Source organism: Mesoplodon bidens, assembly GCF_964165515.1.
Source record: "Mesoplodon bidens genome assembly, chromosome: 15".
NCBI classification, from domain to species: Eukaryota; Metazoa; Chordata; class Mammalia; order Artiodactyla; family Ziphiidae; genus Mesoplodon; species Mesoplodon bidens.
The window spans coordinates 49,086,073-49,110,793 of record NC_138171.1 but is presented as its reverse complement, the minus strand read 5'-3'; the positions used below and the strand labels follow the sequence as shown (position 1 = coordinate 49,110,793).

The 24,721-nt window shown below is 45.1% G+C and overlaps 1 protein-coding gene across 1 annotated transcript in view; it reads right to left on the bottom strand.

Moving 5' to 3' along the window:
* The window catches only part of COG7 (component of oligomeric golgi complex 7), an 84,992-nt gene that overhangs the window by 25,452 nt on the left and 34,819 nt on the right, over positions 1-24,721 (bottom strand). Inside the window, exons 8-13 of the mRNA XM_081256999.1 lie at positions 19,867-19,994; positions 18,781-18,935; positions 13,610-13,726; positions 11,420-11,485; positions 5,429-5,615; positions 3,655-3,795 (exon numbers count right to left, since the gene is read on the bottom strand). Coding sequence (XP_081113125.1) covers positions 3,655-3,795; positions 5,429-5,615; positions 11,420-11,485; positions 13,610-13,726; positions 18,781-18,935; positions 19,867-19,994 — 794 coding nt within the window. The remainder of the gene's footprint in view (positions 1-3,654; positions 3,796-5,428; positions 5,616-11,419; positions 11,486-13,609; positions 13,727-18,780; positions 18,936-19,866; positions 19,995-24,721) is intronic.

Genomic DNA, 24,721 nt, shown 5'->3' with positions numbered 1-24,721 from the left:
GAAAAGGGAAAATGAAAGAGAGAGAGAGAGAGGAGAGGGAGGGAAGGAGGGAGGGAAGGAGGGAGGGAAGGAGGGAGGGAGGGAGGCAGAGAAAGAGAGAGAGATGGAAAGGTAACCTGTAGAGTTCAAAAGAGACGTAAAAGACACATCACACATCCACCAATCCCAATGTGCAGAACTAATCTGGATTCTGATTCAAACAGTTAAATCATGACATTTATAAGACAACTGGAAATTTGAACACTGATGATATTAAGGAATTATTTTTAATTATATTCTTTAAGGGTGATTATGGTATTGTGATTATTTTTAGAGTTCTTATTTTAGATAAGGGGTATATATGAAACAGAACGGCCAGGAGTTGATCACTGATGAAACAGGGTGATGAGGACACAGAGTTTATTACACTCTTCCCTCTACTCGTGCATATGTATGAAAATTTCCATAGTAAAAAGTTGTTTAAAATAGACAATCGCACTGACTGGGGGGAGCCAAGCAAGGGATCTGAATGCGGAGAGACAAAATCAGAGCGATGCTTTAGGAAGATTCATGCAGCAACTCTGAGAAGGGCTGTGGGCGGAGAGGAAGATGAAAGGCTCGAGAAACAATTCAGAGATGACGAGAACCCAAACCAGGGCAGTGGCCATGGAAACAGACAGAGACAGATTTAAAAAGAAGGAACAATACAACCTGGTGGTGAAGTCCTGGCACAGAGGGGCACAGGGACGGAACAGAGGTGGTGAGGGTCAGTGAGGCCGAGAAGGGGAGGCCAGGAGCAAGGGCTGAGTTGTGGGGAAAGAGCACATCACCAGAGTGCATCTAAAGGACCAGCACCGTGGGCTGCAGGCCCTGGGAAGGCTTCACAGAGGACGCGGGAGGAGTGAAGTCGGAAGGTGATGGGGGGAGGGCAGAGGGAAAGAAGGGCCAGAGTGGAAAAGTACTTTCGAATAAGGGCGAGACAGAGTGGACTGATGAGGGAGGGCCTGAAAAAACAGGCAGAGAGGGTGGACCTGAAGAGGGTCAATAGGGAAATGATGCAGATTATTTTTGAATTTAAAATTTCCTTCAAAGGGCCTTTTCTAACCATCTGTCACCAGGTAACGCAGGTAAACTTCAACCATCTATTTTGAAAGGGAATATAGTGTTGGTTTATATTCTTGTAATGTACAAGAGCAATACAATTTACCAGCAAACATTAAAAACAAACATTTAATGACCAGGGTTTAATTTTCAAATCCTTAAGGCCAAACTGTTCGCCTTTGTGTTGTGTGCTTTCACGCTGGCACTCTGGGAGAATTCCTCCTAATTGCCAAAGCTGCCTGTGTCCATTCCCAGCGCCCGAGCCGTTGTGGTGAGGCCTGAATGAGAAGGCGAGACCAGGCGACCAAGGACCGGGGCAGAACAATGGGCGTGGAACGCAGACGTAGAGGGGAAAGGCCAGGCGGGAAGCACGAGCTGGGCTCAGTGGAGAAGACTAAACAACTGGCAGAATGAAGGTTTCAGAACAGTCAAGACTTCAACCTCTGACAAAATAAAAATAATAAAAACAACCAAACCGGGGAGGTGGGGGAAGGAAGATGAGAGATGTGAGGAATGCTAATCCCAGCGGCTTTCAGGGCAGGCGAATCAATGTCAATATCTATCTAAAACAGAAACATGATTAACAAAAACCAACGACTCCCATTGTAGTTTTCATAATCTTTCTTTCTTAATCTTGAAGAGATCTTCTGGGAACTGATATCTTTCATGGTGAAGAAACTATTATCTCAAGTTCAACCATTCCTTTGGTTTCGTTTATCTTCTTTTTCTAGTTAAATTCAAATAACATTTATATTGTATATATTTTACGTTTTTTTGAAAAACAGCATGTGTAGCACAATTCCATTTCTTCCTATGGATCATTTCCCTACCAATGCCCGTCCAGCCTTCAACATGTGAGTGGGCAGGAAGAGATGTCTGGCTTGATGAGTTCTGGACGTTGGGACTTTGAAGGGTTTACTGCTTTTTTTCTTTGTACTTTCCTATATTGCTTGAATTTCTGAAAATGAATATATGTAATTTCTATTTTTAAAAACTGTCATTACTCTTGAGAATCACAGAAAAAAAGAAAACCACCACGTATTAAGCATCTACTCTGTGACAGGGGCTGCGCTAAATTCTATCACATACACAATCTCACTTAATCCTCACACGCCCATATGGTGAGAATTACTGTATCCCCATTTTAAAGATAAGGCGATGAGGCTCACAGAGGAGGTAACAGCCTCAGCCATGTGACCCAACAAGACCACGCATGGGCGGTGCCCGGTACAGCTCCATCGACAGCACTTCCACTAGGATGCGACAACAGGGGCCCCACACCACACCAACCCCACACACAGCCCTGCCCCAGCCAGGCCAGACGTGCAAAATCTAGTTGGAGTCGATCTCACGGCATTTCGCACAGCCGTAACCAGATCATACGGTGAATAAAGCGAGTGGCCCTTGGCTCCCGGCCTAGTATGCTTTCCAGAGGGCGGCAAAAAGCAAAGGACTTCCTTAAAGGATCTCTTGGTTAGTAAAAGCCCATAACTGGATCTTTCCCAAAAGACCATCTTTACTGTTTTGTTTTGTTTTGGCCGCGTTGGGTCTTCGTCGCTGCGTGCGGCCTTTCTCTAGTTGCGGCGAGCGAGGGCTACTCTTTGTTGCAGTGCGCGGGCTTCTCATTGCGGTGGCTTCTCTTGTTGTGGAGCATGGGCTCTAGGCACGTGGGCTTCAGTAGTTGCAGCATGCGGGCTCAGCAGTTGTGGGACGTGGGCCCTAGAGTGTGTGGGCTTCAGTAGTTGCGGCACGTGGGCTTAGCTGCTCCGTGGCATGTAGGATCTTCCCAGACCAGGGATCGAACCCATGTCCCCTACATTGGCAGAAGGATTCTTAACCACTGCACCACGAGGGAAGTCCCAAGACTATCTTTAAAATAAGCCAAATCCAGATAGACTTGAGGAGTCAGTGAGAAAAATTAATCAGGGGACTGTCTCAGAAATCTGAAAGGAAAGTCATGAGATCTGGACCCAGGGAAAGTCAGAGCCAGTAGAGAAAACAGGACTGATAGGCAATTCCTTGAAAAGGAATAAGGACAACCAGAAAAGAGAAGAGTGTGCAAGGCAAGGAAAGTGAGATGTTCTAAGAATCGCCAAATAGAAAGAGTATCAAGGATAGAAAAGAGCAGAACCCTTCAAACTCTCCTCAAAAACACCAGATCAAATCTAGTAAGGCACTCTCCTGAATAAAGTTCCAGAACCAAGTCTCCACAAATGTTTGGCACGAAAACAATTCAACCTCATCAGACAATTAGCTCCTCTGACCGGCCCCAACTTTTCCAGAGGCACATAATCTCCCTTACTTCTCCCTAAGAGGGCACAGCTAAGCTGCTGTGAAAGTTAATCAAGCAATAGTAATAATCCCAAGAAACAGTCTAAAAACACAGCATCACAGTAACTACAATTAAGATAGGACAGTCTCGCTAAGCAGTGAGTTGCAAGGGAACAGTGACTCTATAGCTGGACTTCTAGCCTAGGAGAATCAGAGGGGGCACCACCCAAAGCTCGGGGAAGGGGACATTAGGCCTAGGCTGGGGGGTGAAGGGGCACGTTTTCCAGTTGGTGGGAAACTTACATCCATCTTGGAAATGAGGAGCAGCTGTTGTTTGATGCGCAGGAAGACGGAATCGAAAGCCAGCTGGTGGGCCTGCTGGTTAAGCCGAGTCAGAGCCGCTCGAGACGCCGACAGCAGGTTGTGGTTACCTGACCCTTTTTCCTAAGACAAGAAAATGCAGAAGGCAGGTTGTTATGCCCTGAATCCAACAATTGGATTAGCATTAGCTAAGCATTTTGAAAGGCCACTGAAAGGAAAAGAGTAAGAGGGTTCTCTACTACAGTGGTTTCCAAACCTGGCTGTGCCCCAGGACCCCCTGGAGAGCACAGTGAGTTACAGATACCCAGGGTCTACCACAGAACTACTGAATCTGGATCCATTGGGGTTCTGGAGCCCAGGAAACTATTGATATATTTTTCATTCACTTTCCCAGGTGACCCCGATGCATTTAAGCTAATATAAGCTCATGGATTGGTAGTTTAGGAAAAATTAACCTGTGACTGTCCCTCAGGGATAGAGGAAGAAGGAAAAAATGATCAGAAGTGTCATGTAGAAACAAGAGTGACAGACAGAGCCCTGATTCCCAGTGAGGTCAGGTCGATTATACTCGGCTGTACACCAGAGTATGCACCACCTGTGTGAGTCCCGAGGTATTCCAAACAGCCTGAGAAAATACAGAGGTGGAAACTGTAACCTTAGTTTTGCTATTATAAATGAACTGATTCCAACAAACAGACATAAATCAGATCAGCAATAAAGATAAACAGAGTTGCTTTAACGTAATCACAGAAGCACGGATGAATGAACTTGCAGAATGGCTTCAAGAAGTGTTTGTCAAGCTCAAATGCAGCCAGTTGGTGGGTCAAGGTACAGAGGGATGGGGGAGACCCTGTGAGGGCAACGCTGAGGCCTCAGACACATCCTGAGGCACACTGTGCAGTCACCTCCAGAGCTCGTGGCCCAACAGGGTAATTTCAGATTGAATTTGGTGCTATGGGAACAGCCATACCTCCTTGGCTTATCACCAGGAGAGTGCGGTTCAACTCAGACTGGGGCTGGGGGGTGGGGGGTGGCTCTGGAAAGGAGGCCGTGGCCCTCTAAGAACCCTGAGGCCATTCCCAGGGAGCGTGTGGCTTATTCCATTTGTTGGGAGGTCCCCCGTCCCTGGACCCCAAGAGGCCCAAAGCTCAAAGTCAAGGGCCATTTTATGGTAGACAAACGAAGAGTTTAAACCAAAGGAACAGCCAGGAGGGAACACTGATTCCCACGTCGTCGTGCTGCCACACGGAAGAACCTCACTGGAGGGGCGCTCCCGGCTCCTCCCTACCTTGCTCCTCCCCTGGCTCCTGGGTTGGGGTCCACCTTCCCAGCTTCTGCCCACGCCCAGGCAGTACAGGATTCCGGTCCCCTCTCTGCCACTCAGTACGGGGGGGGCTGTGCCCGCGTGGGGGCCCGGGGCCGTCCAGCTCCGCCCACCCTGCTGATGGGCCTAACTCCGGAGAGGAGAACAGCGAGCTCCCGCGGCTGCAGATCGAGAGCCACACTCTCCAGCCTACCTTTCGTCGGTAATAAAGCTCCCTTTATCCAACTCCTCCCACAGCTGTGTTTCAATTGGTTCGACCCCGGTTTAGTTGATTAGCTTCTTAAAACCCCAACATAAACGAGACAGAGACCGTGGGAGGGCATGCCACAGCCCAGGGCCCACACACAGGGGCAGAAAGCCTGGGTTAGGGAAAGGGTGAGTGACAAGGGAAAAGTTTGCATTTGCAAGAATGCCATCAGTCAGGTCTCATACCTTGAGGGTATAGAGTATTTCCATTAAACTGCCATATTCGGCAGGGCTGTCTTTCTGAAGGTAATTATATTCTTGCCACGGGTTCCTGGCAGAGCTCTTCTTGTCTGTCAAGATGCTATCCTGAAAACCGGTCAGGCTCCGAGGGCTGTAGGACTCAGAGAGATACTTCCCAGCTGTGGACAAAATCCTGTAATGAAAGTGATGATGATTACGCCCTGAGCTATTTGTACGGAATTTTCTTCTTGGAGCATTCAGACTGCTCCTTACTAAATCCCAGGATATCCTCATGAGGCAGATTGATTTAGGGTCCATTTTATAAGGAAATGGAGACGCCCTTGATCCTTTAGGAGGGAGCTGGACCTCAGGTGCACAATAAACACCAGGTGTTTTTATCTCCTATTTAACCCTCACGCTAACAGAATATGCCATCTTCCTAATGTAATGCACAGCCTACAGGGCAGCCGTCAATTTACTACAATCTGGGAATACTGTGCACTTTCTATATATGAGCTATATTAGCTTTACTCTTTGGAATAGTCAAAGCCAGGGGAGCCATCGGCACTGCAGTCAGAGGCACGAGACACGACAGTGTCCCTGGAGAAGACTGACAGCAGCTCGCTGCACACCTCTACCCACAGGACTCACACTCTCGCACACGCTGGGCTCGTGTGGTGTTTGTGTTCACCGGCACTGTACAGTTTACTTCTGAGGTTTAGAGAGATCTAGTGAGAGAACCTGGTGCTCTCCTGAGAAAGAACAATGCCTGGAGGAGGTTCTATGGGATGATCAAGCTCTGGCGCTGCTTGGGGAGCAGGACCTCTGTCTCCAACGAGGATGACCTCCCTTGACGGATGCTGAAAATCCTCACTCTGTTTCCTCCTTAGCCCAACCTCACCATTCAGCCTATACGTTTAAATGTGTACAGAATTATACAAACCTATGTAGCCAGAAGACTAGACACTGTAGTACATCCCAACTGTGCCTAATTCCCCAACGCCTCCTTTACCATAATTTCTTATAAAAAAGATCACTTTGGACATGGCAGCCTGTAGGCACTCACTTCTTCAAAACAAATCCCATGAGCTTGTCAAGAAATGCCTGTACTTGCAAACAAATCCTGGGGACAGGACTTTCCTCAGGAACCACTGCTGACACAAGTAGAGCCACCTGCCTCCGCCACTAAGGTCAAGTTACAGTTTTCCCTGTGGGTTACGCCTACCGGTAATTTTGGTTGCGTCTCTTCTCTGTGAAACTGTGGCCTGTCCCTGCCGCTGCCTGACTTCCAAGTCTTCACTATTTCTTGTCTGGATCATAGTTGCCTTCCCTTCCACACTCCATTTAATCTGTCCTCCTAAGGGTTACTGGAATGATCTTTCCAAAAGGCAAATCTGATTTTGCCTTTTTCCCAAAGATCCTTCAGTGCTCCCCAAGATAAAATTAAAAATGCCTAGGCATGGCCCCCAGCGCCCTCCATCGCTGGAGCCCCCGTATCCTTACAAACATTCCTGCTACCGTGCCAACCGCCCCCAGCCCACACACCATGCTTCACGCCCTTGCGTGTCTTGCTCGCACGCTCCCATGATCTGAAATGCTCTCCCCTCCTTGGTGCACCTGGAAAAATCCTACTCCTTCTTCAAGGACCTGTCCCAGGGGCATCTTCTCTGCCCAATCTTTCCCCCCAGGCACTCAGTCTTCTAACTTCACCAGCCTTCACCTCTCTTTTGTGTGTGTGTGTGTGTGTGTGTGTGGTACGCGGGCCCCTCACTGCCGTGCCCTCTCCCGCTGCAGTGCACAGGCTCCGGACGCGCAGGCTCAGCAGCCATGGCTCATGGGCCCAGCTGCTCCGCAGCATGTGGGATCCTCCTGGACCGGGGCACGAACCCATGTCCCCCTCATCGGCAGGCCGACCCTCGACCACTGCGCCACCAGGGAAGCCCTCACCTCTCTTACACACCAGATGGTTAGGCTAAACCACAGACTGGTCTTCATCTCTGAATTCCCAGCACTTAGCACAGTGCCGGGCATATAGCAGGTGCTCCGTAATTATTTTTTGACAGGTGACCCTGGGTTTGGTGAGCAGGAAGTTGACAGCTGAGCTTTCGTCTCTGCCCTCCGGGAAGTCAGCTCTCTTTCTTGGGGTTACTGCAATACGTGTCTCAGTCTCAGGCTGCCAGGCAAGTGGCATCAGTCTGCCATCCAAGCTGAAGAAAAACAGTTATGTTGGGAATGTTTTGAGTATTAAAGATTATAGTTTAAGGGACTTCCCTGGTGGTGCAGTGGTTAGGAGTCCTCCTGCCAGTGCAGGGGACACGGGTTTGAGCTCTGGTCCGGGAAGATCCCACATGCCACAGAGCAACTAGGCCCGTGAGCCACAACTACTGAGCCTGCGCTCTAGAGCCTGCAAGCCGCAACTGTTGAGCCCACATGCCACAACTACTGAAGCCCGTGCCCCTAGAGCCCGTGCTCCGCAACAAGAGAAGCCACCGCAATAAGAAGCCTGCGCACGGCAATGAAGAGTAGCCCCCACTCGCCACAACTAGAGAAAGCCCGCGCGCAGCAACGAAGACCCAGTGCAGCCAAAAATTAATTAATTAATTTTTTAAAAAATTATACTTTAAAATGTCACAATACTGTGCTCTACAATAAAAACCAAATCTAATATTTTTAAATGTTGGAGTAAATATAGCTCCAACCCTAAGGAACTAATGGCATTTTTCCCTAGCCTCCTCTTCATCCAGTCACCATTAGATGACCTCATCATTAGAATCTGATTTCCCGTTATATGTATTTCCTATTATTGAGAACTAAACCATACCAAAATGAACACTTGATTTCCTCATTCATTAAGAAACATTTTCTCAGGACTTCCCTGGTGGCGCAATAGTTAAGAATCCGTCTGCTAATGCAGGGGACATGGTTCGATCCCTGGTCCAGGAAGATCCCACGTGCCACAGAGCAACTAAGCCCGTGCACCACAACTACTGAGCCTGCGCTCTAGAGCCTGCAAGCTGCAACTACTGAGCCCACATGCTGCAACTACTGAAGCTCGTGCGCCTAGAGCCCGTGCTCCACAACAAGAGAAGCCACTGCAATGAGAAGCCCACGCACCACAACAAACAGTAGCCCCCCCTCGCCGCAACTAGAGAAAGCCCGTGCGCAGCAATGAAGACCCAACGCAGCCAAAAATAAATAAAGAAAACAAAAAAAAGAAACGTTTTCTCATCATTGCAATGGGCTCTAAGCCAGGTCTTGGCGATATCAGGTGATTAAACATAGAGCTTGCCCTCAGAAGCTCAGAGATTAACAGGAGAGTCCATTATGTGCCAGTGTTATGCTACCTGCTGAGCCAGGAGAAGGCAGTGAGTATGAGCAGAGGAGGGAGGGACTAACATCCCAATTCCATCTCCTTCCTCAACTCATCTCCTTTTCTGGAAAGGCTGCTGCCCACTCCTCAGCCACAGGAACCTGGACATTTATTTTGGATTCCCCAAACCTCACTGTCCCACTGAACTGTCCCACTGAAACCTTGTCCTAGTGAAAATACTACTGTTCCAAAAATAAGTGGTGGGCACCATAAAAGTACAGAGGAACCACAGCCATCTCCCTGTATGTCACCCAAGTACAAGAGAAATCCCTCGGGTGACACCCAACTCAACCTTGCTTTACTCGCCCCACTAATCACAAAACGATCCCTGTCTGCAAACAGGTGATCTTAAAGGCCCAGTAGCCGATGTCACTCTTGTCGCTGAAGCAATCTGCAATGTTTCGAGCTACTGCCTCTGCCACCCGAGGAGAGGGGTCCTAAGTTGCAGTCTGCGTCTGCCGGTGAAACTGACAGGGAGATAAGATAAGCTTTATAGCTGGCAGTCACACACATAGGCTCCCTGATGGGAACACAGATGATGACTGTTACTCTTTTCCGTTTCCAGGCTCAGTGCTTCCAGAATGACGTCACCTCTTAAAAAGGCTCCCTTGGATACACCCAATCTGTTCTCATTTCACACCAAAGCTCGGGCCAGGCTCTCAGCCTCTCGGGGCTGCGAAATGCAGTTAGAGGGGCTCACCCTTTATCTGTCATGCCCCCATTCACCTTCTTAACCAGATCCTTCCTTACCCTTTAGAAGGTAATACTCATCTTCATTAAAAGATTAAGGCAAGTCTGTATGTTCTCATATGGAAAGACGTCTGATATATATGCAGAGAAACCCAAGTCTGAGGAAGGACACTCAGCTGTGAGGAAGGACAGTGTAGAGGTGATGCTCACACACTCGGGATGACTCAGCTGATGTCCAGGTTCAGATCACTGCCTCTCAGGTGCATCACCTCAGACACAACTCTTTCCACAGATAATTTCTTTTACTTAAAAAGTTACTACCAGTGCCAAATTCTATGCCTCAATGTCTCTTCATGTGTAAAAATGGAGGTAAGAATAGTACCTATCTCTTTGGATGCCCTGGGAGCATTAAGGAGTTAATTCAAGTAAAGCCTTTCATGGCAGAGCTCAACAAATGCGATGGGGGCAGGGGGGCTGTTAACGTTTCTTCTCAAGAATTTTTGGGGTGAGTAGATTTTCAGTTTTTAATACTTTGCACACTCGTGAACTTTTAATTTTTGATCTGGGCCCAGGCTGTAATTACCACCGTAATTAAGAAACTAATAAGCTACATGGCTTTCTTTTAGATATATAAATGTCAATTTTTCACCTTTTCTTAGGGGCCCTTCGTGAACCCAGACCTACTCACACTTCCGCCATAGGCTCCCCTCACCGTGTGTGTGTGTGTGTGTGTGTGTGTGTGTGTGTGTGTACACACACATGTGCATATAAACATGAGCATAAGTGTGTGTGGGAGTGGAGAGGGAGAAAGGGGGTGTTTACATCATTATTTATATTACTTATACACACTCCGCTGTATGCCTGTGGTGCTCTGGTTTTATTCATTCCAAGAAGTCACATGAACTCTATGCTGGGCTGTTTGGGAGTTATGAACTGCAACAGCTGCCCATTCCAACTCACCCCGGCACCCCTGGCCCTCGCAAGGCTTTCCCCATAATGAGAACCACGGTGAAAAATCTTGGGACTTGAAGGCAACCCGTGGGTTCAGAAATGAAACAAAGAGTGGTGAGGAGAAGAGAAATGACCAACTCAGAGCCCTGACCCTGCAGCCGGTCTGACGACCTTCCCCAGCAGCTCAGCCCTACCGCCCACCCAGTTTTGAGGCCTCAGCTTGCTTTTCACTTTGTAGCACTGCCAGAAATTCCCTCCTGCAGAGATGACTTTAGGACAACAAAGAATTATCCCAGAAAGAGGTGAAGGGACTGCCGCTAGGCCCTAACACCGCTGTAGGAAACAGACTTCTTCCCCTGAATTCCTGCAGAACAGAGAAAGCAGCTGCACCAAGGCAATCAGAGATTCTGCTGAAGAAGTGAGGACATCTGGGGAGCCTGAAGCCCTTGGAGGGAAAAGCAGGTCCGAATGGGGTCACTTCGGGGCAGTGTAAAAGCCCTGGCAGGTATCAGAATGGAGAGGGGGCAGGAGGACCTTTCCTAGGCCTGACCCCAGAAATCCTCCTTTGACACACACCGGCTTCCGCAGCACAGGATCCTACTGCAGAACCCAGAAGGCAGGCTGGCCGGTTTCATCCCGATTCTGTGGGCTGGCCCAGGGGACCTCGCCACCGCCTGTAACTTTCCATTCCCAATAACTGACTTGCAAACATGCAGTGGGAGCCCTGCCCACTCATAATCTGGAGACAACATGTGCTGCTTCCTCATTTAGGCTGAAACTTCCATATCTAACTAAAATTATGTGCCAAGGAGGTCAGAGCCTTGCTCCTTTTAGGTGCTCAATAAATGTTGAATGGTGACAACACTGACACCTCGTATCCTAGGTACAGAGAGTCCTCAAGCTCTGTGGCTTCAGATGGTGCTGGGCACTCTATCAAGGTCTTCCCCAGCTGAGAGCCCAGGGGCCGGCCCACAGCCCTCTCCTACCTGTTGGCTAGCTGCTGCTCCAAGTCCCCGCACTGCCGCAGGAGCTCTCCACAGGTGGCTATTATCCTAAACGAAACAAAAAGCACTTCAAGTATCTGGAATGCCGACATTTACAGGACAAACATTGTCCCATTCATAAAAATTCTAACTATTCACCACTTCTGGTGGTGTGCTGGGTTGTGGGAAAGCAGTTAACCACTTGAGGGCCCACCTGAAATGTTCCATTCATTAGTAATGCATGTAAAAGGGAAATGCTGGTCCCTTCTAATATCTTCCTGTCATGGGTCTCTCTGCTATGAATCACAATTCTATCCAACATGATCTCAAATAATTTTACATTTCCAAATATACTGAGGTTGCTTTTGGGCTTTGTCCTTAAGAAAATGGGTTGGAGGGAATTCCCTGGAGGTCCCGTGGTTAAGGCTCCACGCTTCCACTGCAGGGAGCACGGGTTCGATCCCTGGTCAGGGAACTAGGATCCCATAAGCTGCACAGCGTGGCCAAAAAAGCAAAACAAACAAAACAAAACAAACAAACAAATAAAATGGGTTGGAAATTCTTTGTATCTAAAATTTAAAAACCAAAATTCATTAATATTTGTGAGCTACCTGCTATTTGCCAGGCATAGAAGAGAAAACTGTTTTGATCTTAGAATTGTTTCTCTCTGATCACATGAAAGGCAGATGAAGATTAATCCATTTGTTTCTCAGAGATAAGCCTGAATGATCATTTCTGTATTTAATAATCCTTTAATTTTCAAGTAATTTTATGCTAGGCCTCCAACTCCAGCTACTGAGTCCTTCAACACCAAATTATAATGTCAGGACAAATCCAAGGATTAAAAACATCTTAGGTCTAGTTAACTTTTAACTTTCTCTAAAAGTGTCTATCATCACCAGGATATCTAGGCATTCCATCATAAGAAAGGTTTATGAGAAAGTGAAATATTCCACTCACGCCAGTTACAAGAGAACAACCTTGCGCATAATATTTTCTGGTGTACCAAGCTGCCACAGCTGATAAGGGATATTAGCATCTAGAACATTAAATTTCATCAAAAAAAAAAAAAGTTCAGATCAGAGCCCATGAGGAGACACTCCAAATGGTCCTGGGAGGCCCCGGGTTTACCCTGATTAAAGACAGCTTTTGGAGGGTCTGGATCTGCACTGAGACCCACATGTGCCATGGGCGCTCTGCACATACCACTTAGGCCAGGGGTCAGGCAAGAAATGTAAGTGGGGGGAGAGCAGCTTGCCTTTTCAGAACTATGTCTGCAAAGAATGGTTGTAAGGAAAAGAAATTTCTAGATCGCTTTTTATCTCAGGCTGATAGTACAGTTGTTAGACCGCATAGGAGTGGGAGAACCACAGCACAACAGAGAACATACACCTAGTCAACCGAGGCTTCAGGTCATAGCCTTGGGACGATGCAGGCCCAGTGCTTCCAGAGCTTCCGTCTTTTTTTTTTTTTTTTTTTTTTTTTTTTGGCCGCATCGTGCAGCGTTCAGAATCTTAGTTCCCCGCCCAGGGATCGAACCCATGCCCCCTGCAGTGGAAGCACGGAATCCTAACCACTGGACTGCTAGGGCATTCCCTCAGGCTGGACACATCAAGGGCCAAACTCCTCAGGCCACTGCCAATCACACTCCCACCAGACCTCAGGGCTTAGGGCAACAGAGTGTCTACCTAGTGGCCCACAGGTCACACAGGCTACGCCAGAATCTGTCTGTCAACAACGACTTGGGAGGGTCACCTCAAGCCCTTTCACGGAACTCTTACACGGCTCTTTGCAGGCCAAATAGCATTGACTTACCATTTAGTTCTGTGGCACAGATCCAGAAACAGGATCCAATTAGCTGTGCATTTTCTAAAATAAAAGCTCTAACTTATTTTACGTTTGTAGAAACTATAGGCTAAGGGGGAAAAAAAATCTCAAACCAAACATAAAAAAACTTAAGTCACCAAAGGAGATGAGTTCATAAAGAACTTTAAAAAATATTTTAAGAGCAAGAGGGGTCTTTTTGGTGTTTGTTTGGTTTGGCTTGTTTTTTTTGTTTATTGGCTTGTTTTCAGAGTCTAGAGTATTTGCTTTAAAAAAAAGGGGGGGCAGTGAAAGAGAGAAAAAAGAACGCCTTACACACACATTTATCATTTTTATATACTCTATTATGCATGTTTACCCCTACTTTACCTAATGGAATTCTGAAAAGCCGCCCAATCTTCTTGAAAAAGGGAGTTGAGAGGAATATCATCCAGCCTATACTTCTTTCGTATTGAATGGAGAGTACTGGTGAAATGAGACACATACCTATGGGGAAAGACAAAAATGACAGCGGTATCATCATAAACTCTCAGACCCAGAGTCACCTGGAATTATACAGCTTTGGACAAACTGCTAATGACCTTGAGAGCACCTTCAGAGGCTATCCTACCAAGGGTTGTCACTACTTATAAAGCTCTGACCACAAAAAGGTCTCCTCTATGTGGCAAGACTGTCTTTCTCACCTGGCAGAGCAGCTTTAAGAGATGCTCAAGATGAGGGGGGAAGGGGATGGCCACTAAGACCAAGACTCTGTGACCAACCAGGTGAGAGATGATGCTGGTTAATTACTCCCTCATCCTAACAGGGGCATTTCTTTGGAAGCTGATCCAAAGAACTGTTTCAAAACGTCATGGTCCCACTATAATACCCAACTGTCACCTAGGATACCATAGGGCAGTTCACTGATATCCAGTGTACTTCTGTAGCATTCAAATCCTTGAATTTAGATTAAACAGCCAAGCTCCATGGCAGGCAAGAGCCCGACTTTAATGGTACAGGAGCATGAAACTGGATTCACAACTGAAAACCCTCCCTCACAGACTGCTGTCTGCTCCCACCTATACCACATACTTTCCTTCACAGCACTTAACACAAGTATAATTAAATAGCTTATTTACTGTATGTGTTTAATGTTTATTGCTGTCATCAGACTAGAAGCTCTGGGAGAATAGGGACTATCCATTCGTAGGTCATAATTGTATCCCCAGGAACTAACACAGACCTGGGCATAAAGGAGACATCCAGAAATAGGTCCTGAGTCAACGACAGACCTGCACTGCAAGTACCTAGGTGTCTTTGGGCCTCAGTTTCCTCATCTTTAAAATGGACTTAATGATGACTTGTGTACTGCCCCACAGAGTTGTCATGATGATAAAATACAATGAAATGGATGAAATAGTAGACACAAAAGCTCCCTGAAAAGTATAAAATGAAAGCTGATGTGCAGTGGTATCGTTTTTATGTACAGTACTCCCTGGGTAGCCATGAGGGACTGATTTCAGGATTGCCCCCCTCCTCCCCCAAAGATACCCAAATCCATGGATGCTCAAGTTTTTTACATAAAATGGCATAATATTTGCATAGAACCTAGGTACATTTCCCCATACACTTTAAATCATCTCTAGATTACTTATAATACCTATAACACAACATAGATGTTATGTAAATAATTGTAAATACAACATAAATGCTACATAAAGAGTTGTCAGCATGCAGCAAATTAACGTTTTGCTTTTTGGTACTTTCTGGAAATTTTTTTTCTGAATATTTTTGATCCACAGTTGGTTGAACCCACAGATAAGGAACGCTGGATACAGAGGGCCAGCGGTACAGTTCTTGGAACGTGAACACATAAGTCCTTGGGAGGGTGTGGTAAGGAGGACAGGGGTGGATGGTCATGTGCTCTGGAAGCCAACAGGCTCCCTAAAACCCACGACACCTGCATACATCACAAGAAGTCTCGCCTCTCTCCCTTCCCAAGCCATGAGCTCTAGTGAGGACAGTGGACTGTGATGACTCAGGGCACGGCTCTGAAGAGTAAGTCTGTGTGGTGGAGAGAAAGGCCATTCAGAGAAGCAAGCGGAAGGAACTGCTGCAGACCACTCCACTGAGGGACAAACGCCCCTGCTGCTCCCTTCACACAAGGCCGAAAAGCTACGAAACCAAAATGCCACGGACAGCACCTTCCCTTTGCACCCAGAAAGGTGACAGCTTTCCTTGGGGGAGGGGGAGGGCCCTCAGGACACACTGACAGGGAGCTGTTGAAGAACGTTTTAATTGTGCTTTAGCTGAAGGACGTTAAACAAGAAGAACACCCCGTCCAACAAGGCGTGAGCTCCACAGAACCTCCCGACAGAGTCCCTGGAACGGTGAGCAGCCGCCGAGCACTGAGGCGGGGCCAGGGGGAGGCAGGGGGGTGACTGTTTAGCCATAGCGGGGCTCCCACGTGAGGTGTGTATCACATCACATTTTTATGGCATTTGTACCAAAACCTTCTGATTCTCTCACAATACACGTTTCCAAGTGTCTCTACCATGTAAGAGCTGCTGCATTAGGTGCTTTAATTCTATGTTTTCACTCAATATTCACAACCACCATGGAAAGGAGATATTATCACCATCAGTTTACCCAAATAAAAGATACCAAGACTCAGAAGGGCACACTAACCCACCCAAGGTCCCAGCTAGGAAGTGCCCGAGACAGGATCTGAGCCCAGGTGGCTACAACTCCAGGGCCCAGGCTCCCGTCCCAGCTGTAACACCCCTCACCCTGCAACACCCCATCAGCAGCTATATTCTACAGCTTCAGCAGGGTCCAAGTTAGGCCAATCTCCTCCTGCCCTGCCTGCGTCCTCCATCCTCCCTACCCTGCCTTCCTGAACACCATCCCCACACCCTCTCCACTCCTGAACAAGGTCCCACTTGAACCCTGGGCAAGTTAGCATCATCCTCATTTCCCTAATTTTATAAACATCAGCTGTCTTGGTAGCTTCAAAACCTTCCCTTCTAGAGCAGGTGACCTGTTTTCATCATATGTCCTTTTGTACAGTTTGAATTTTTAATATGGATTTGTATTACTTTTTTTTTTTTTTTTGGCGGTACGCGGGCCTCTCACTGCCGTGGCCTCTCCCGTTGCGGAGCACAGGCTCCGGACGCGCAAGCTCAGCGGCCATGGCTCACAGGCCCAGCCACTCTGCGGCATGTGGGATCTTCCCGGACCGGGGCATGAACCCGTGTCCCCTGCATCGGCAGGCGAACTCTCAACCACTGCGCCACCAGGGAAGCCCCTGTATTACTTTTTAAAATGAAGTAACCAACAGAAGAACTAAACGTGAAAATGTCACCAACAAGAGCTGGGAGGAGAGGGGATAAGAGACAGCACCAGCCCCGAGGAGGCTCAGTTCCTTACCTTTCAGAGTTGCGTCAAGACATAATAGTTAAAGGTGATAAACAAAAAAATCTTCTTTAAAGTCTGGAGAGAAGAATGAGAAGACTCAAAGCAAAATGTTTAAAACTTGTGACTACTGAGGACTGCCTAAGGATGCGCAGGAAAGAAGGAAGACTTTCACCTTTTTACACCTTTTCATATTTAAATATATATGTATTCCTAGAAGCATTACTTTTTTAATTTTATAATAAAATTTTTAGATCTCAAAAAAATTATTTTATCCACAAGATCCCAACTGGTGGCAGAGAGAGAAAGAGATAAATTTTATTTGATTAAACTTGTTGCTGATGTTTCTCTTCCTGGGGGACATGTCTGGGCTCACCTGGCTCCCCGCCCCTGTCTTACGCAAGCGACATGATCTCGCAGCCCTCAGTGCCTTCCTGTAAGCCACCCTGGAAGGTGCAGACCGTCCATGGCAGTGTCTAACAGTACTGGGTCCAAGGACCCTCAGAGCTCACAGGGGCATGCTCAGCATTTCTGGAATGACAAGAGCTCCCTAAACTTACGGCAGCAAAAGAGCATTCAGTTCAGTACGAGGAATTTCTTGAGACTCGTGGCAACTTCATTCTAGAACAAGATTTCTTGGAGAGCCTAAGAATGTATTTGTCTATAAGCTAAAGACTAAAGCATCTAACCTCCTGAGGGCCCTTACATCTCAATTACACAGGTCAGAGAATCCAGCCTTATATTGATTTCTTTTTCCTTTTTCTAAGTAAACTTAATTTTGGTTTCCCCTTCTTTCTTTCTTTTAACAGCTCTATTGCGATTTAATTCACATACCGCACACTTCAAAGGTTTTTAGGGTAGTCACGAAAACCAGTTGTGCAACCATCACCACAATCAACTTTAGAACAATTTTCATCATCCCAAAAAGAAACCCCATAACTTTTAGCAGTCATCCCTCATCTCCTCCAAATACTCCCCTCTCCCCAGCCCTAGGCAGCCACTCATCTGTTTTCTGTCTCTACAGATTTGCCTGTTCTGGACATTTCATATAGATGGAATCATATAACGTGTGGTCTTTTGTAACTGGCTTCTTTCACGTAGCATGATTTTATATTTTTTTTATTTTATATTTTTAATTAAAATTTAAATATAAATTAATTTACTTTTTTAAAAAATCAGAAAATAACAAATAAAGCTAAATCCCCTATGACCACCACCTCAGTCCCTCCCCATCTCCCCAAAGACAACCAGTGTTTTGAGTTTGTTGCCTAACCTTCCACATCAGGGCTCAGCAAACTTTTTCTGTTAAGATCCAGGTATTTTAGGCTTTGAGAGTCACAAGGTCTCTGTCCTAACTACTCAACTCTAACTTTATAGTGAGGATTTACAGGCCATAGGTAAGTGAATGGGCATGGTGGCGTTCTAATATAGCTTTTACAAAAACTTGTACAAAAACAGACTTGGCTCATGAGCTAGAGTTTGCTGACCTCTATGCTATAGGAATATATAATGCATTTTTAAGTGACAAAAAAAGATCTAGAACAGGAATTGGCACTCCTGGTTTTCTGTAAATAAAGTTTTAATGGAACACAGCCACATCCACTCATGTATGTGTTGTCTCTGGCTGCTTTTCTACTACTAGGGCAGTGCACTACAAAAGTCTCTGTTGACTGTAAGGCCCTCAAAGCCTAAAATATGTACCATCCGGCCCTTGGCAGAAAAAATTTGCCGAACCCTGCTACAGAAAATATACTCTATTTTTTGTATATTCTTTTCACACACTGTATGAGATTCTATATAGTATTCTGCAACCTTTTATTCACTCAGCAGTATGTTTTGAGATCTATCCATGTTGCTATGTGTAGATCTAATTAACACCTTAACTGCCACATAGGGAACTCCCCTCATGTGAACATACCATATCTTATTTGGCCATTTCCAAATGGATGGACATTCAGGTTGCTTCAAATGCTCCACCATTACAAACATGCCACAGTGTTCTTAACATCCTTAAGAACACCCCCTTGGGCTCAGGTGCAAGTGCCTCTCCCGGGTTCATGGCAGGAATACAGGACACACACATTTTTAATTGGGAGAGACATCATTCTCCAATGAGGCTGGCCCTGACCCCACTACCCCAGCCTTACTTGGCAAAGAGGGATTTCAGGGCTGTGAGCAGGCCACAGGTCCCCAGGCCGTTGGTAAATGTGATGCATCTGTCAATGGCTGCGGAAGCAAGGCCAAAGAGCTTGTTCACAGAGTGGCTCAGCTCCTGCACACAGTCAATGACTTCCCCACGCTCCTGGTCAGCAAACAGAGATAAAAAAAGCTGCCTCAGACTGAAGAACAAACAAATAGACAACATTAAGATGGGGAGAGCTCCAAACCTCCTCATTCATGGTAAAATCACTTAATAGGTGCAACAGAAATGCAGTCCCAAACGGTGACAGCTCTTTAAGAGCCTGACCTAGGGAAGAACAGTCTAAGTGGTCAGTGAGATCACAGAAATAAACTCCTGGCTAAAAAGCATGATCAAATCCTTATATTCATCTTTCTATTTTTCCTCTCTTTCCTCTTTTTCTGTGATTTAAGATGGCATCTCTCCCTCTGGCTCTCAAGCTAGGATTTGAATTCTCCATACCACACGCTCCAAAAGAATGTAGTGAAAGGAGAATGCTTCCTTCAGGGGCAAGAACATAATTGAGCGTAACAGACTTTCTAGGTACGTCCTTAGAAAACAGAAAAGCGGCGGGAGGCGGCAGGTTTTAACTACTGTAAGATCTATTCTTAAATGTCAACTCACATCATGCTAGGTGACCTTAACATTTACAATGGAAATTCCCCTCTGATGCCCACCTGGTGAACCTGGCCCTAGAGTACTGTCCATGAATACTCAGCTCCTGTGTCCATTTGCATATGCTGCCTTAAACAAAAGACTGTGATAATGACTGAATCAGGGGGATAATCAACTTACTCTCAAGAAGGTTTAAGCCTCTAAGTTTTGCTAGAGGATTTTAAATAAAAAACTGGTAGCATATCTGTGGTCTCATTTTACATTTGGATTACAAGAGCCCAGGAAGCACTGAGAACCCAGTGTCTGCGCACCAGTTTCCACTCTTTGCATGCCTAATGCCACCTCACACCTTCTCCGAGGCATCCCACCCACCCCCAACCCTAGGAGCCTGGCAAACAGAATGATTCCCGAATGGCCACTGCCGGTATTATGCCATTACCAGAGGCACTGCGCTGATCTGGAGGAGGAGGCTCTTCTCTTCCATGTCACCGTACTTCAGCTGGTAGGGTCTGTACGGACCATACACAGCATCCACCAGCTCCACGACTTTCACCAGGGTTTGCTCATCTTCAGGGAATCAGAAATTAAATGCAATAATGAACAAAGAATTGGAAATCAATTGCTGAAAAACAACAGGTGAAAGGACCTCCACTGGAACTTTTCCTATTTCATCTTAGGGGTGACTACTTTCTGTTCATCTGCTTTTACCATTCATGGAAGCTGAAGCGATCATGTCAGTAAATCTTTTGATAAATTTGAGCTTTGTGCATTATGTGCCTAAGGCACTATTAAAGATACCGATCCCCTTAATCCTACAACCCGTCATAGTCAAGAACCTCTTCAGGGCTTCCCTGGTGGCGCAGTGGTTGACAGACCACCTGCCGATGCAGGGGACACGGGTTCGTGCCCCGGTCCGGGAGGATCCCACATGCCACGGAGCAGCTGGGCCCGTGAGCCATGGCCGCTGAGCCTGCGCGTCTGGAGCCTGTGCTCCGCAACGAGAGAGGCCACTTACCGCAAAAAAAAAAAGAACCTCTTCAAATGATAATCCTCCTCAGGGTCAAGTTCAAGAACTGCTACAGAGAAAAGGCTCTGCAGAAAGAACATTTTCCATCTGGAGCCCATACACTAGGCATTCCAAAAATTCCTATATTCAACTACATAAAAATTTTAATGCGCATATTCTATGGCACAGCAATTCAACTTCTAAGAATTATCTCTTCAGTTGGAATCCAAAATCTTTTCCATAGCCTACAAGGTTCTGCATCGTTTGACCTCAGGAGGTGAAAGTGGGTGGTAGTTAAGGGTGAAGGCTCTTCTATTGAAGCTCTACTGCTTCCTAGTTAGGTGACTGTGTGCATGACTTAACTTTTCAGTGTCTGCTTCCTCAACTATAAAATGAGGTTAATAATGGCATCAATTTTTTAAGGCTTAACTGGAGATTATGTAAAATAGTACGTGTCTAGCATGTATAAGCACCTAATAAAGGCCAGCTACTTTTATTTTTACTTCTATAGACTCAGCCTCCTTCACAATTCCCCTAGCCTCTAGCCTTCCCTCGGTTCCTCAGAAGTTCCCCTCCGGCCACCTGCTACTGCTTCTGTCTGCAACGACCTTCTTCTTCCCTACCCCTCTTCATCTGGTTACCTCCTGTTCTTCCTTCAGCACTCACTAAGTTCAAGTCTGCTACTCTCAACCATCTTTATTTGCTTAAAACCATTTTGCTTTTCTCCTAGAACCATTTTGCTATTCTTCAAAGTACTCATCTCACTTGTAATTAAACACTCATTAGTGTGATTATTTGGTTATTTCCCACTGGAATATACATTGTATGAGAGCATAGCATCCTCAGCATCCATCACTCTAGAACTAGTCCATTTGTAGTTGAATAAATAAACTAAATACATTTTGACCTATCGATAATAGGGTCATGAAAAATAACTGTATGTGTTTATAACACACACACACCACATGCACATGCACACACACACACGTACACACACACACTCACACACTGCTGATGGGAACCAGAATTTTCCCTGTAGGAGAAAAGAGATGCAACTGAGAACAGCAAGAGGTAAAAATCTATTGGTGTTGCATTTGATTTGGAAGTATCAGTATAAACTGGTAATTTTAAAAACTATGCATTTCCTAGCTCTGTCCACAAAGGGCACAGGAAGTAATAATAGCCCAGCAACAATAAGCACCCCTGGTGCCAGACCTTGGTTTCTAAATACCATTTCCCATTAGAAGAAACCAAGCTCGAGAAAATGGCTGATTCCCGGTCTGAGGCAGAGAAAGTACAAAGTGTTCCTGGAACAGTTTGTGCCAAAAAACAATAAAGCACTCAAAGGCTGATAGGGACGTGTCAAAATGATACAGGAGCCAGCCTGAAGGGGCAACCACTGACCAAATTTGAAATAATTCGAGCATCAAAATGAATAATGAGGGGCTTCCCTGGTAGCGCAGTGGTTGAGAGTCTGCCTGCCGATGCAGGGGACACGGGTTCGTGCCCCGGTCTGGGAAGATCCCACGTGCCGTGGAGCGGCTGGGCCCGTGAGCCATGGCCACTGAGCCTGCGTGTCCGGAGCCTGTGCTCTGCAACGGGAGAGGCCACAGCAGTGAGAGGCCTGCATACCACAAAAAAAAAAAAAAAAAAAAAAAAATGAATAATGAAAATAATGGATCATAATACAATGAATAAAAAAAGAATCCAATGAGTTCATAGTGATATCAAAGAGAAAGAAAAATCTCCTCTTCACAAAAGTATGCCAGCAAGGGACTTCTCTGGTAGCGCAGTGGTTAAGAATCTGTCTGCCAATGTAGCGGACACAGGTTCGAGCCCTGGTCTGGGAAGATCCCACATGCAGTGGAGCAGCTAAGCCCGTGCACCACAACTACTGAAGCCCGTGCGCCTAGAGCCTGTGCTCCGCAACAAGAGAAACCATCGCAATGAGAAGTCTGCACGCCACAGTGAAGAGAAGCCTCCGCTCACCGCAACTAGAAAAAGCCCGTGCGCAGCAACGAAGACCCAACGTAGCCAAAAATAAATAAATAAATAAATTTATTTTTTAAAAAAAAGAATGCCAGCTAATACATGTAAAAGGAACGAGAGAATTAGAATACTACCATTTTATAATCAGCAATGTAAAAGTTTATTCAGACAAGGATTACCAATGGATGCTAAAGTCACTAGGTAAATATTTCTTAAGGAACAGTATATTCCTATGGGCTCAAAATATCATGCCACAGATACTTATTAATTACAAAGAGGAAAAGGTAACTTTACAATGGAGTGATCTGGCAGGTACAACTACCAAGTGATTAATCCAACCCATCAACAATAATTCGACATTGTGTCTCCTGATGTGATGCCATAGGAAGTACACATCATCACCAATGTAGTACTCTTACTAAAAATGTTTAACCTAAGTCTAATCACAAGGAAACAATTAGATAATTACAGAATATGGGACATTCTACAGGAAAACTACCCTGTATTCTTCAAAGACGTCAATGTCATGAAAGACAAAAGATGAGATGACTGTTTTAGATTAAAAGAGATTAAAGAGACAGGACAACCAAAGACAATGCATGTACACTGACTGGATTTTAATGGGAGGTAGGGAAACAGCTATAAAGACTTTTGTGGAACTGGGAAAACTTGTTTTGGATGACAATATTGAATCAATATAAAATGGGGGTCTGATAATGATAATAAAATATTCTATTAAAAACATTTAAGTACACACACACTCTTATACAAAATTTGCATGTGTATATCATCCAAAATACTGTTTCTGGACAGTTGGTTGAGCATGATCTTTTTCCTTCCTTGTATTTTCTGGTTTTTTCTATACTGAATACATATTGCTTGTTAACTATAAAGTCAACAAATTATTTAACTTTTTGACTTTCTATTGCATAACCTTTTACATATTTTGAATTATACTATGTACATTATTAATTATTAAAATGGAAAAGTGTTAAAGGCAAACCAGAAAGTTAGAAAATATATCTGCAACATACTTGATAATGAGGAAAAAAATCCTTACTATATAAGGATATTTAGGGAATATACACCAGATTTTTAACAGTGGTTATTTCTAGCAAGCTGGTTATAGGAGACTTTCATTTTGTGTTACAGATAGCTATATCATGAATTTTTATAACAATACTTTGTTGCTTTTTAGAATACATTTAATAATATATTGCTTTAAATAAATTGCTCTTATAAATTAACCAGAAATAGATTAAACCCTCAAACAGAAAAAGAAGCAAAAGAATAAGCAATTCAAGAGAAAAATATAACTTTTTATAATATAATTTTCAAACTGGCTAGTAATCAAAGACATGAAAATTAAAATAATATATCATTAACTGTCTAAGAACCTGGCAAGTGAAAAAAAAGATAGAGCCTAGCGCTGGTGAGGGCACGCGGGAATGAGCAGTCTCATTTACTACTGATGGACGTGAAAACAGGTAGAAACTTCCTAAAGAGCAAAATGTGACAAACATCTTTAAATTTTTCATTTATTAGCAATTGTAATTTTCAAACTTATCCCAAGGAATAATCAGAGTTGGGCTCCAAAATTAATGCATAAGATTGTTAATAATAGTTTTATTTATAATAGCAGGTTTAAAAATTAAAGTAAGCCATAGTTACCAAGTGGTCATTAAAAACCATGTTTTAGGAAAATATTTAATGACATAAAAAATGCTCATTATATTAATTTGAGCAAAAAAGAGAATATCAGATAATATAAACTAATATTTTGGGACTTCCCTGGTGGCGCAGTGCTTAAGACTCTGCCTGCCAATGCAGGGGACATGGGTTCAAGCCCTGGTCCGGGAAGATCCCACATGCCGTGGAGCAACTAAGCCCGCGTGTCACAACTACTGAGCCTGTGCTCTAGAGCCTGCGAGCCACAACTACTGAAGCTCGCATGCCTAGAGCCCGTGCTATGCAACAAGAAAAGCCACTGCAATGAGAAGCTCACACACTGCAACGAAGGGTAGCCCCTGCTAGCCACAACTAGAGAAAGCCCATGAGCAGCAATGAAGATCCAATGCAGTCAAAAATAAATAAATAAAATTTTTTTAAAAACTAATATTTTAAAATATGTATGTGCATATATATTTATATAGGCATATACTTATATATTTTATATTTATTTATGAAAATGTATAATTATATTTGAATTACTGGGAGGAAATAAAATGTTCCCATGGCCTTCTCTGAGTCATGAGATTATGGATCATTTTTACTCTTTTATTTTTATTTTTGTGTGTGT